Source organism: Micromys minutus (assembly GCF_963924665.1).
Source record: "Micromys minutus genome assembly, chromosome: 14".
In the NCBI taxonomy this organism is placed as follows: Eukaryota; Metazoa; Chordata; class Mammalia; order Rodentia; family Muridae; genus Micromys; species Micromys minutus.
In genome coordinates, this window is record NC_137983.1 from 49,421,907 (window position 1) to 49,435,016 (window position 13,110).

Genomic DNA, 13,110 nt, shown 5'->3' on the forward strand with positions numbered 1-13,110 from the left:
TAATAGTATGTCTTTAGAAGCAAGAACTAACAGTGGGCATGAGGCTCTAAAGGCAATCCATAAAGGGCACAATAGACAGTGAAGCAAATGTGTTCTTAACTTGCCTTGCCTTGCTTTTCCCTATTTCATAAATTATTAGATCATGTTTGATGCTACTGTATCCTGCAGCCTTTGAGCTCAAGGACCCTGGGAGGAATAAGAGGTTCAAATCAATCAGCAGAATGCAGTGTGCAGTATGGCAAAGCAAAGCCAGCACTGGTAGTATGGAATTGTACAGGCTTACACACATGGGGAAAAGTAGGTAAATGCTTTACTCAGACAATCCTTTGTAGGAAATGAAACAGGTGGATCCCATGTGAGTAAATGTTAGGCTACTGTTCTTTCATCATGGTGTACTAAATGTATGATTACTCAGGCTATACACGAACACCAGAGGACCATGTTTGATTCTGAATCTTAGCTTTGAGAATTGTGCTACAGAAAATAAAATGGCTACCAGATTAGCTCTCTTGGGAAATCATTAAACATCCCTTAAATATGTACCGTGTCATGGGACCGCTGAGTAACACTGTTGCTATTATGAGAACCTCACACCTTTTTATAGTGGATTTAATTTACTTCCTGAGCAATCATCCATCATATGCAAGAATTTCCTTTTCTCTGAATTCTCACACTCGTTATTTAAAAGTTTATTTGTATTCTTCATTTATTCACACAGTCTTTTGATAACAGTTATTCTAAGTGAGGAGAATATCTTGTAGTCATATCTGTAGTTTTAAAATGGCTATCTAGTTGTGTTGTATCCTGTGGAAAATGATCTTTGCAATCACCACCTCAGCTTTCACTGTCTCATTTTTTATTATTATTATGGTGACTGTTTTCTGTGTTTTAGTTGACATATATATTCTGATGTTTTGCTGTCATGGAAACTCCCCCCCCCCCCCCCCGTTCTTCAGTACATCTCACTTTGTTCTATACTGTGAAGATGCTTCACAGTTTGATAGCCCATCTGTTAATTTTTGTTGCTTTTAATTTTCCTGTTGCCTGTAATTTTTTTCTGTATTTTACCACAAGTATCGTGTCCAAAATTAATGTCTTGAGAGGTTTAATCTGCTTCTGTCTAGAAGTTTCACCATTTCATATCATACCTTTAGGTTTTGTACAATCTTTCCTAAATTTTAAAGTATTATTTCATTTTCTCAATACTTGTTTTGACCCATGTTTTATTTTGATGTGGGCTACTGGTTTGCTGCATAATGCTTTTACTATGTTTAAGTATGAGCCTTGAATACCTGACCTTTCCAAGACTTTTAACATGAAGAAGTTTTCCATTTTGTCAAATGCTTTCTCTGCATCTAGTGAGATGATCATGTTTTTCTTTTCCTTTGAGTTTGTTTGTATGGTGGATTACATTGATGAATTTCCTTATAATAAACCATCCCTGTATCCCAGGGATGAAGCCTACTTGATCACAGTAAAAGATCATTTGATGTGTTCTTGGATTCAGTTTGCCAGAATTTTATTGTGATGTCAAAGAATGGTTTGGGTAGTGTTCCCTCTGTGTCGATTTTGTGGAATAGTTTGGAGAGTTTTGGTATGAGGTCTTTTATGAAAGTCTGATAGAATTCTGCACTGAACCTATCTGGTCCTGGGGAATTTTTTGTCTGTTTGTTTGGGTTTTTTTTGTTTGTTTTTTGTTGTTGTTTTGCTTTTGTTTGTTTGGGAGGCTTTGGATGACTGCTTCTATTTCTTTAGGTGTTATGGGACTGTTTAGATGGTTTATCTGTTCCTGATTTAACTTTGGTATCTGGTATCTGTCTAGAAAATTGTCCATTTCCTCCATATTTTCCAGTTTTGTTGAGTATATGCTTTTGTAGTAAAATATGATGATTTCTTGAATTTCCTCACTTTCTGTTGTAATGACTCCCCTTTCATTTCTGATTTTGTTAATTTGAATACTCTGTCTGTGCCCTCTAGTTAGTCTGGCTAAGGGTTTATCCATCTTGTTGATTTTCACAAAGAACTAGCTCCTGTTTTTGTTTGTTTGTTTGTTTCTTTTTCATATACTTGTTACCATGCTGACTTTTGTGTACTGGTTTTGTAATATGCTACTTGGTTGGGGATGTTTATTGTGTTTGAGGGTGGAGAATTTATGACTTTGTAAGAATAGGAACATATATAATTTGATAAAAACACCAATTTTACTTTTTTGTTTCCTGCTTTTATCTCTTTTCCATGTCTTCTTAGATCAAGTTAATATTTTAAGCAACACAAATTATACATGGGCTTGGCTGATGTTGGTTTTGAAGAAAATGTGTTCCATATATAGATAGATAAATAGATAGATAGATAGATAGATAGATAGATGGTATAATCTTTCTGCTTCTAATTTCTTTATAGATTCCATCACTCAGAGATGTTGAAGTTTATCAAAGGCTTCTCATCTATTGAAATACCCATGTACTTTCTGTCCATCATTCTTTTAATGGGTTGTTTTATGATTATTTATTTATTAGTAGACATTTATTCATCCTCACATTGCTAGTATGGAAGCGATTTTCCTTAATTGATTGATTTGTTAGTTAATTTATTGATAAAGAGACTTTCTAAATGACTCAGGCTGGTATTGAATTCATAACAATACCCACTCCTATTTTCAAGTTTCTGGGATTATAGGTTAAGTCACCACAATTGACTTAAAATTTTTTGATGATTGTGAATTACTCAAAAAGAAAACCAATTTTAGTAGAATAATTTATTATTATTAACTTTCATTATTTAATTTATTATATAATTATTATATAAATTATTATTAATAATTTAGTAGATAATTTATTATCTGTTTATTAGAGATAATTAATGTAAGCTTTTTATATAGTAAGAATGTTTCAGAGTAACTAAGCCAATATCATAAATGTATAGATAGTTAGATGATAGATAGATAGATAGATAGATAGATAGATAGATAGACATAAAAAGATAGATACAGATATAAATGTATGAATATAGATAGATAGGAAAATGAAACAGATTTTCTTCAAAATCAGTGACAAATTTTTTTTAGTTTGGGTTTATTGTTGTGAGAAGACCTGGTACCAACTCTTATAAAGGAAAACAGTTCATTGGAGCTAGCATGCAATTTCAGAGACTGAGACTATTACCATCATGGTGGGAATCATGGAAGTATACAGGCATACATGGTACTAGAGGAGCTAAGACTTTTACATCTTTATCTTCAGAGAGCAGAAATATTCTGTGCTGATGGAAATGGCTTGAGCACATCTGAGACCTCAAAACCCACTCTGACCGAGATCAAAAGTGAAGTGTAGATGAATGCTGGAGGTTTCTCACTTTCAGGAGTGAGTTCATTCTATTTCTGAGGCAGAGAACAACCATAGTCAGCAAGGACAGTCAAGGCTCATATTCATATTGTCAAACTTGGAATGAGGAATCCAAAGTCTAATCTGTCAGCATCTGTCAGTGTCTATAACTCAAGAAAGTTAAAGCTGAAGGACAATTTTGACATTCCTCTGTTCAAATATTTTCTAGCATTAATTTTTTTTAAAAAGGTTCTATTTGGTAGTTGATTGTCTATTTGTTTGGGTTGGAAGCATGATCTGTAAACCATCAAGTATACACAACCAATAGATCATTGGTGGCACTGGAGTGCTATGCTTATTCAAGGAAGGTCTCTCCTGGATTCGATTTGTATAAACATGTGTATTTAAGATGAATATGAATTTAAACATGCCTCAAAACATACTGTCACTGTTAGAAATGGTTTAGGAACTACAGAATAGGACTGCTGTTGCCTTGATGTTTTGCAGAGGTGACTTATTCGACTCATTTAAGGACAGTGTAGACTCTTAGGAGACTTTCCTTCTCAGAGAGAAAAATACTACTAAATAAAGACCGGAAATAGTATTGAGGTGCCTTAAACAAACTTCTCAGATGATGCATGCCCAACCTTATTTAAATAGTTTATAACGAAGATTCCTTTAATTGATAAACCTTGTACCGTGTGCCTAGATTGTCCATGTGTCACTTGCCAATTATATATGAACCGTCAGTCCAGACACCTAACTGTAAAGTTTCAGTCGATGAAGGTGAAAGGGTAGTAGAGAACAGGACAATGGAAGACCTGCCACGCTATCATGCAATACTAACATTGGGGAATGCTTTAACACAACTGTGTTGCCGAGTCCTGCTGGAAAATGCACCAGAGGTGGTCTATTGTCTCATGATCAGATTATGCTAAGGAAGATTGCATGGATCACACACAACATGGAGGGAATATGGTGAATGTTTCAAGTACCCAGGGAATCCTCAAGTGGGAATGAGTGGTAAGGATGATGGAAGGCAGGAAACACAGTAGTCCTGGGATCAAAACACATGGGGTACTAGGGGTCAATAACTTAAAACAGTTTAGATCCTTGAGTGAATGGTCTTGGGACATAGTCATAGCGAAAATGGGATGTGGTAAAGAGCCTCTGTGCAAAGTCAACAACCCATGTAGGAAAGGAAAAAGATGATGATGATCTGAATGAGCAAGTTGGGGCCAAGAAATTAAAAGATGAATGAGTTTACCAAGGACCCTACTTTCTAACAAGAGTTTCTCAGTTAACACTGAATTAAGCATTAAAATACATATCTTAGACACAAGATCTGGAAAATACCAAAGTGATCCAGTAGTTAAAACATTCCAGAAATAGCAATGATACATGTAGAACTTTCTTTATACTCAGATAAGGATAGCTATTGGAATCTAATGACAGGATACCAAGAACTGTCAATCTAGGGAAGAAAGATAAATGTGGTAAAGAGATTCTGATGGCAACCACAGAGGTGAACATGTTTTCTTGCAAACTGGTAGGATGTGGGCTATGCAGAAGCCTTCTCAAGGCCTTCTGCCTGTGACATCCAAAGGTAAAACCTGTTTCCATTCTTTGATGAGCCTTTCTCAGAAGTTGCTAGAATGTGGAATCTCCATTTGTTACTGACCTTGTTTGGTAGAGTCCATAGGTGAAATTTTCCAAAGTTCAGGAGGATATAAGAAAGGGGAGTGGCAAAAGGAAATTTTTAGGTTAGTGAGGGCATGAGAGATGAGGTCAAGAATAAGCAGGAAGCAAGGAAAATGGCCTGATTGTCCTAAACATAGAGCAACCCATGTTCATAAAATATAATTTCACCTAGAAGAACAGGTGTTATGGGAATGAGACTGGGTGTTCTGTGCTTCTGGCTGAAAGATTGGAAGAAGAGGAATGTGTTATACTCATCCCGGGTCTGGAGAAAAGGAAGGCAGAAGAAGAGAATAGCTACCTTCTGTGGCCCCTTGCATCTCTTTACTTTGACTCCAACAAATGTAGAGACCTAAGAAGGGGAGGGTGTGTGAACCTCGCTAAGGACTGGCTGGACTGGTGTCAGGAATTATCGACCCTTGGTACACACAGAACAGAAAGTTTGTAATAAGTGTGCCTTATTTACTTTTCTATTACTGTGATAAAGCACCATGATCAAAAACCAATGTGAGCAGAAAGAATTTGAGTTTACAGTTCCACATTAGAGTACCTCACTAAAAGAAGGTTGGGCAGGAACTCACAGCAGGTACCCAGAATCAGGAGGTGATGCAGAGGCCATGAAAAACTGTCTACTGGTTTGCTCAATATAGCTTGTTCATCCTGCTTTCTTATAGCACTCAGGATCACAAGTTTAGGGGTGACATTGCTTACACTGAACTGGTATAACCCACATTATTCACTAATCAGGAAAATGCTCTACAGACCTGCCTACAGGACAATCATGTGATACATTTTGGATTGATACTTTCTTTTTTCTATTAAGGTTCCTTCTTCCCAAATAATCCTCACTGTTTGAGTTAAGATGGCATAAAATCTAGTCAGCACAGTGCCCAACACACTTGTAAAGAATCGTTGTAATGTGACCTGCTTTAGTGAGACAAACAAAAGAAAGCTCTGTTCACACCTAGTAGTTAGGTTTAACCATTAATGTATGCTTAATCATTCCTACTCAAGTAACCCTCTCAATAAGCCATGAATAAATATGCAGTGCTCCCACTGAATTCTCTGAGAATTATTCTCATAATTTAATATACAAGTACTGTATTTTTTATCATTTTCCTCTCTCCCTCCCTCCAACTCCAATCCTCTTCAACCTCATAACTTCTTCTGAAGTTATTATACACTGTACATGCACATGCATAACATATCATCAACCAACCTACTGAGGTCATTCAGTTAATGTAGCTAGCTAGTATGTGCATGTGTGTGCCTGGTCATGTCCATGTGTGTCTGGTGCTTATTTGGTATTGAATAAGCTCATGAAGGATATATCACTGGAGACAATAGATTCTTCTCTCTCAGCACTGATTGGCTATACCTCTTCATGTAGAGTAGAATATTATGAAATTTCTACTATGTGCTTTGCATTGCAACTGGTGATGTCATCATGTAGATCTTGTTTTGGTAAACATACTCTAGGCATTTCCTAGCCGTAGCTTTCCCGTTTTGTCTCGAAGACACTGTCTAGCAGCAGACAGCTATATGTCTTAAGTAGAAAAGTGACTGTGAATGCCCTTGCAAATATTTCATTATTATAAAGTTAAACCTGACATGGGGTCTACCTGAACTGGTGTCAGTAATCAGAGACAGTCTGTGCTCGCATGGGATTATCTTACACTCTGGGTGCACTGCACCTCATATATATGACACACTCTCCTTGCAGATCTGAAAGTTTTCAATTCTTCATGACATGGCAAAGTTTGACTTATAAACTATGTTTATTTGATATTTTGAACTGTTTGCATAAAATAAAAACCAAGAAAGGAACATATTACATTTAGAATTAGACTTCTCCCATCATTTAAAGTGAGAATAGGTTCAAAATTCCCAGAGGGAAATATGTAAATATGTACCCTCTTTTGATATCCAAAGTCATTTCCCACTCACAGAAACCAGTAGAGTTGGCACATCTCTCACTGAAAATATTATTTTCTGCCTGGTTTAATTCAGACAAATTCAGACTTACTTTGGTTGGTCAACCGTTTTTGTAAAATGAAAGCTGTTATAAAAATTGGACATAGAATAGATTTAAAACATGACTTCCATGTGAGAAGTGTTCTGTGTGACCCACATTCACGCCATAACTCCAGACAGCAACTTAAGTCACATGCTGCAGAGCAAACATATAGGAGAAGCTGTCAAAGCCTGATAGATTATTAAAACCCAGGAGTTCTCCTGGGCACGGAAAAGAGTCCACAAATGTAGATCAGGATATATTCCATGAAAATTAGTTGTGAGTTGTTACTAATTTCTTTTATGCTTCATTTAATAGAAATGTAATATTGTGACACCCTCATTTGCACATGTAGATAGAAAAGAAAGGAACATGAGCTATTGCTTTGTTCTAATTATTTTGCTCATGAATTTAAGATAAAGTAGATTTTCAATTGTAATTAGGACAAAAATTACAAGAATATCTCACCCCCCCAAATTTTGTTGATCTTGAGGAGGACATATGTATGTGTGTGTGTGTGTGTGTGTGTGTGTGTGTGTATGTGTGTGTTTGTGTGTGTATCTTGACTAAATGTTTTAAATTTAAACTCTCTAAATACTTGCAGCACTGTGAGAATGCCTGACATTTGCTGAACTTCAAACTGATTTATATATTACAGTGTTATAAGCTCATATATGTCTCCATGTTCCAAACAAAAAATGCCTTAAAATTTGTACATTTTGGAATAAAGTTTTTAATTTGATCAATTTAATATTAATTATATGATCTTTTTTAATTTCAAAATCCTCTTAACATTTCCTAGTTGATAGATTATTTTTTCTTTACACCAGCACTGAATACTCAATCTTCAGCAGATGTGATACAACAATAGCAAACTTTTCGCATAAGCTTCTGTGCCTGTGCGTTTACAGGAAATTCTCAGAATAGTGATGAGACAGATCCCCAGAGTTCTGCAGGTCTCAGGAGAAGCACTAAGCGCACAGAGCAATAGCCCAGTTTGAGATGGGCTAAAGCTACACAGCATATTTGGGGTCAATGAAGACAACATATTGGCACCCCGTCTCATAAGGGAACACACACACACAAAATAAAATACACACAACAGACTTGAATATGAATTAGTGATAATCTAATTATTACTGGTTTAAAAATTGTCTTTTGGCTTTGAATTCCTGCCATATGAAATTCAATCCCAAGTTCAGATTCCAAAAACTGATGTATGTTTCCATGTCTCTCTGCTTCTCTTATTTTCCTTTCCTCTGTTTAACTTTCTATGTTTTGTCTTGCTTACATCGTTTTTCTTCATCACTGTGGTTAGATAACTGGGCCTCTTTTCTGCTCCTTGATTGGATGCCATCCATAGTGTTTGTGCATTTTGGTCAAGTGTGAGTTCTTAGACCCTTGAAACACATGCTAGGCATCCAAGTGACTTTCAAAGCCACTCATGTGTCTTGTTCACACATGGAAGGAAGAAGCTGGGAACTTGAGGTCATTCTAGAAGACAAAACATTACTTCCCATGTTGGACTCGCCACAGCTGCCTTCAGATGTTAACATAATAAATGCTCTTGAGTTCACAAGCCCCAGAATCACCATTATACAAGGGCTTCACAGACAACCCTGAAAGTAGTTAATATTTTCAACAGTGGGTGATTGTGCTCAAGGGTTGCACGTGGATGCTGGTCCCCTGTGCTCAGTGTCGGCAAACAGGTGTACTGTGGGCATGGGACTTTCCCCACACAGCTTCCATGCAACTTCTGGTTACTGAGGTCTTTATCAGAAGAATCCAGTAAAGTTTATTCTAAAGATTTGTTGTTTAGATTTCTGCTAGATTCTACCTAAATCTAACCACTTCAGTTTCCAGTCATTAGATAACTGTAAGAGAGCGTTAGGATCTTAAACAGCAGTAACTTTCCTTCTAAAACTCTGAGAGAGAGGTGACCCGGCAATGAAGAGAATTAATACATGGATGTGCATGTCAAAAGCTGTAGTTAAATGAACACATTTCAATCATTCAACTATGATGTTGGATTCCAGCTTCAGCCATGAGCTGTATTTTGTGAATTTAATGTAATAAGCCTGGCATTGCTGTTTCTGCAGCTGGTTTTACATTGAATCAATTAATTTCCTGAGCCCACAAAGAAACTGAAGAGAAGAATAAATTCTAAATATTAAGTAAAGTTATGCCATTTGCTAGGAATCATTTATTTATATGATATATTAATGCATAAAACATGACAGTTTTATAGTAATATTTACAAGTGCCAACATACTGTGCAGTGACATATACAGGAAATAGTAAACATCAAGGGCTCTCTTGCATCTCCCTAGGAAGAGCTTAATTGCCTTGAAGTGTATATTTAGGTATTTATTTGTATGTTAATTCACTTCTTTGTCAGTTTTATTCTTTCTCCCACCATGACCTTGACATAATAATGTGAATTAACCTATGGCTTCTGTACATCACCTATGAAGCTAAATGAGTTACCTACAAATAATCTGTTTAGATTACCTTCACTCGAATTCCAGAAACAATTTGTTGGTGGTCAGTAGGGACATTTGTGAACATGCTTATGTGTGACGGGCTTCTGAGGACTGAGTTGCGTTTTCGCTTCTGCCCCTGCAGCTGAGGGAGCCTGCGGGGGAACGCTAAGGGGAACCAGCGGCTCCATATCCAGCCCTCACTTCCCCTCTGAGTACGACAACAACGCTGACTGCACGTGGACCATCTTGGCTGAGCCTGGGGACACCATTGCTCTGGTTTTTACTGACTTCCAGCTGGAAGAAGGATATGACTTTTTAGAGATCAGCGGGACAGAAGCGCCATCCATATGGTGAGTTTGGACAGTCATGTGAGCTTTCAGTCTTCGCATCTTTTCAGGAGATAGAGGACCTGTCACATGTTGTGCGTGGATACTCAGTGGGAGACTTAAGTATGGTAATTTTTTTCCTTGTTGCTTTGTTGTAACCCATTGGAGTGTCTGAGATGATTCTATACTGGCATTTGAAGCAAGAGGCGGCATGAACACTTGAATATTTTTTCCTTCTTCACAGAACACTCAAATCTTTCCAGGAAGAGTTTATGAGGACCCCTTGGCCTTGTCGCTCATCTAGAGATGATATAATTTGAGCAGATTTTTTTTTTCTTTTGGCTTTGAGGGTTTTTTTTTTTTTCTTCTCTCATCTTGTAAACTGGCGAGGAGCTTGGCAGTAGACGCATCCCTGCCCCTTTGTGAAGAGGTGCACATAACTCCAGAACCACATGTGAGGACATATCTCAAAGCAGAGTTAGTGTAGGCTCTAGTATGATGTGTGACACGTCTGACCAGCTGGAGGTCAGGAACTGAGTGCCTGATAGAGAGGAGATTGAAGTGCTGTCATGCTTTTGCAGGGCTGCCTTCACCGTGTCCAGGGGCACAGTTCTAAAATGGAAAATGGAAAGGGCAGATGTAAGATGGCTTGATTCCGGCTTCTTAACTCTGGGCGACTTGTTGCTAGTTGGACTTTCTACTGTTTTAATTATTTAAATGATTTTGGTATGTTAAGGTTGCTTTAGTCATCTAGTTTTCGCTTTGAGTCACGAGGTAATTTGAGAACATACAATCACAGGAACAATTAACTGGTCACGTGTGTTCAAGCAGAAGAATTACTGGAGGAAGTATGAAAATATCTCACTGGCTTTCAGTCTTTACTTGGGTTTATATGCAAAAGAATGACAACGATAAATGTGTAAGCTGCTAGAAGGAAATCCTCTTTACAACCGTCCTTAATGCGGAACTGGATCACTTGGTTTTTCACAACTAGAAGCTCCGTGTTCCACAAAAGTGGATACATAATTTTCCCCCTTGAGTTTTATTTCTCTAATGTTAAATAGTATTCCAATTACAGAAGTAAAAATAAAAAGAAAACTTCATTAGAACACAGCTGTGTGATTTCTGGGCACACACCCAAAGGACTTCACATCTTGCTAGAGTCATTTGCAAACTGTATTTACCACAGCTCTGTCTGCAAGACAAAGGAAATGCAACCAACCTAAATGTCCATCAATAAATATTGAGTAGGTAAATAAAAAATAATGAAAATGTGGTATATAAGCTTGGTGGAATTGTATTCAGCCGCAAAGAAAATCTTGGCAGAAAATGGATATACCTAGAAAAAATACATTAGTTGAAATGGCCCAGATTTAAAAGGACATCCACGTAAAAAAAAAATGTTCATGCACATAAAACAATGTGTATGTGTGTGTGGGGGGGGGTTCAGATGTGGGTGTCCGTATGTAAATGCAAAAGTCAGGAGACTAGAAAGGGGCCGTGATTGTGCATAGAGGCATTAAAGGAAGATATTGGGAAGGTATTTGAAAATGGGCCAGACAATAGAAAGGAGAATAATGAGGGGAGGCATAGAAGGGTTACAAGAAGACAGCTGGGGCAAGAATGATGTGGAGAATCAATCCAGGCTAAGCACACAAATGCCTTTGGGAAACATGTCTCTGTGTGCTGATTTTAGCAAGGTCCACAGCCACTGCCATGAACTGTGCCATTTTATTCACCGTCAATAGCACTTTAACATCAGCCATTGTCCAACCTCAGGTATTTACCACAACTCTTGTGTATCTCCTGTGACTCAGGGTCTCAGCTATAAACGCTGATGCTGAGTGCAAACCTTGAGTCTCATTACCAATCCGTCTTTGACCTTACATCAGACCCTGTGAAGCCTTGTTTAAATGCCTTTTAAATTCATGGAAAAAGTCATTAATCATGTGTGCAAGTTCTGCCAATTATTCCTGTAGAAGTAAGTAATCTAAACAATTTTAACCTTTAGAGACCTAAATGTTTTATGGGAAACTACCTTATCATTATAGAAAGTGTTTAAAAATGGCCAAGAGATGGTAAATGAGGGACTAAACCATCAACCAATGAATTCCCATGGAGAGATCCATGGCCCCAGGTGCACATGCAGCAGAAGACAGCATTTCCTGGCATCAGTGGGAGGAGAGGCCTTTGGTCCAGCAAAGTCTCCTTTTCCCAGAGTAGGGAAACACCTAGGTGCTAAGGTGGGAGAGGGTGGTTGGGAGAGAGAGCACCTTCATGAAGACAATGGAAGGGGAGAGGGGATGGATTGGGGGAAGGGATAACATCTGAAATGTAAATACATTTTAAAATTTGAGAGATGGAACAGAAAAGAAATTACTTGGTTAACTTTAAATTTGTGAGAACCTGGACATGCTGTACAATGTGTGTTTGCTGTTGACTGATGGTGTTTCTGTAAGGTGTCAGAGAGGGGGTGAGACTGGAAAGTAGGGATGAACTTGGTGTTTGTAGTGTGTACTTATGGCCTTTGCCAACCAAAACGAAGAGTGTGGGAGATCAGGTGGCAACATGAGTGAACTAGAAAGAGCACCCAAGGCAGCTGCCAGGGAGACAATGGTGGCCCCAGAAATGGGAACAACTTCTTCCTGTGTGACTGCAACAGAGAATAATGTCTGTTCAGCTCAGGGGCCAGGGAACATCCTGTTTTCTGGTATCTCCATTTCTCTTGTCATCCCACATGAATCTCCTCCCATTCCTCACTTCTCTCTCCTCTTCCTCTAGTCTTCTTTGGTTTCATTTGTTATTTATCATAAATGAATTATCTCCTGCTTATTCCCTCATCCCCTCATCCCCTCATCCCCTCATCTCCTCATCCCCTCATCTCCTCATTCCCTCAACCCTTCATCCCCTCATCCCCTCATCCCCTCATCCCCTCATCTCCTCATCCCCTCAACCCTTCATCCCTTCATCCTCTCATCTCCTCATCCCTTCATCCCCTCATCTCCTCATCCCTTCATCCCCTCATCGCCTCATCCCTTCATCCCCTCATCCCTTCATCCCCTCATCTCCTCATCCCCTCATCTCCTCATCCCTTCATCCCCTCATCTCCTCATCCCCTCACCTCCTCATCCCCTCAACCCTTCATCCCTTCATCCCCTCATCTCCTCATCCCTTCATCCCCTCATCTCCTCATCCCTTCATCCCCTCATCCCTTCATCCCCTCATCTCCTCATCCCCTCATCTCCTCATCCCTTCATCCCCTCATCTCC

The 13,110-nt window shown here is 38.4% G+C and overlaps 1 protein-coding gene across 1 annotated transcript in view; it reads left to right on the forward strand.

The window, feature by feature from the left end:
- The window catches only part of CSMD1 (CUB and Sushi multiple domains 1), a gene marked incomplete at its 3' end in the record, with an annotated part of 1,481,492 nt that overhangs the window by 741,958 nt on the left and 726,424 nt on the right, over window positions 1-13,110 (forward strand). Inside the window, exon 5 of the mRNA XM_080928326.1 lies at window positions 9,658-9,865. Within this exon, the coding sequence (XP_080784452.1) occupies window positions 9,658-9,865 (208 nt within the window). The remainder of the gene's footprint in view (window positions 1-9,657; window positions 9,866-13,110) is intronic.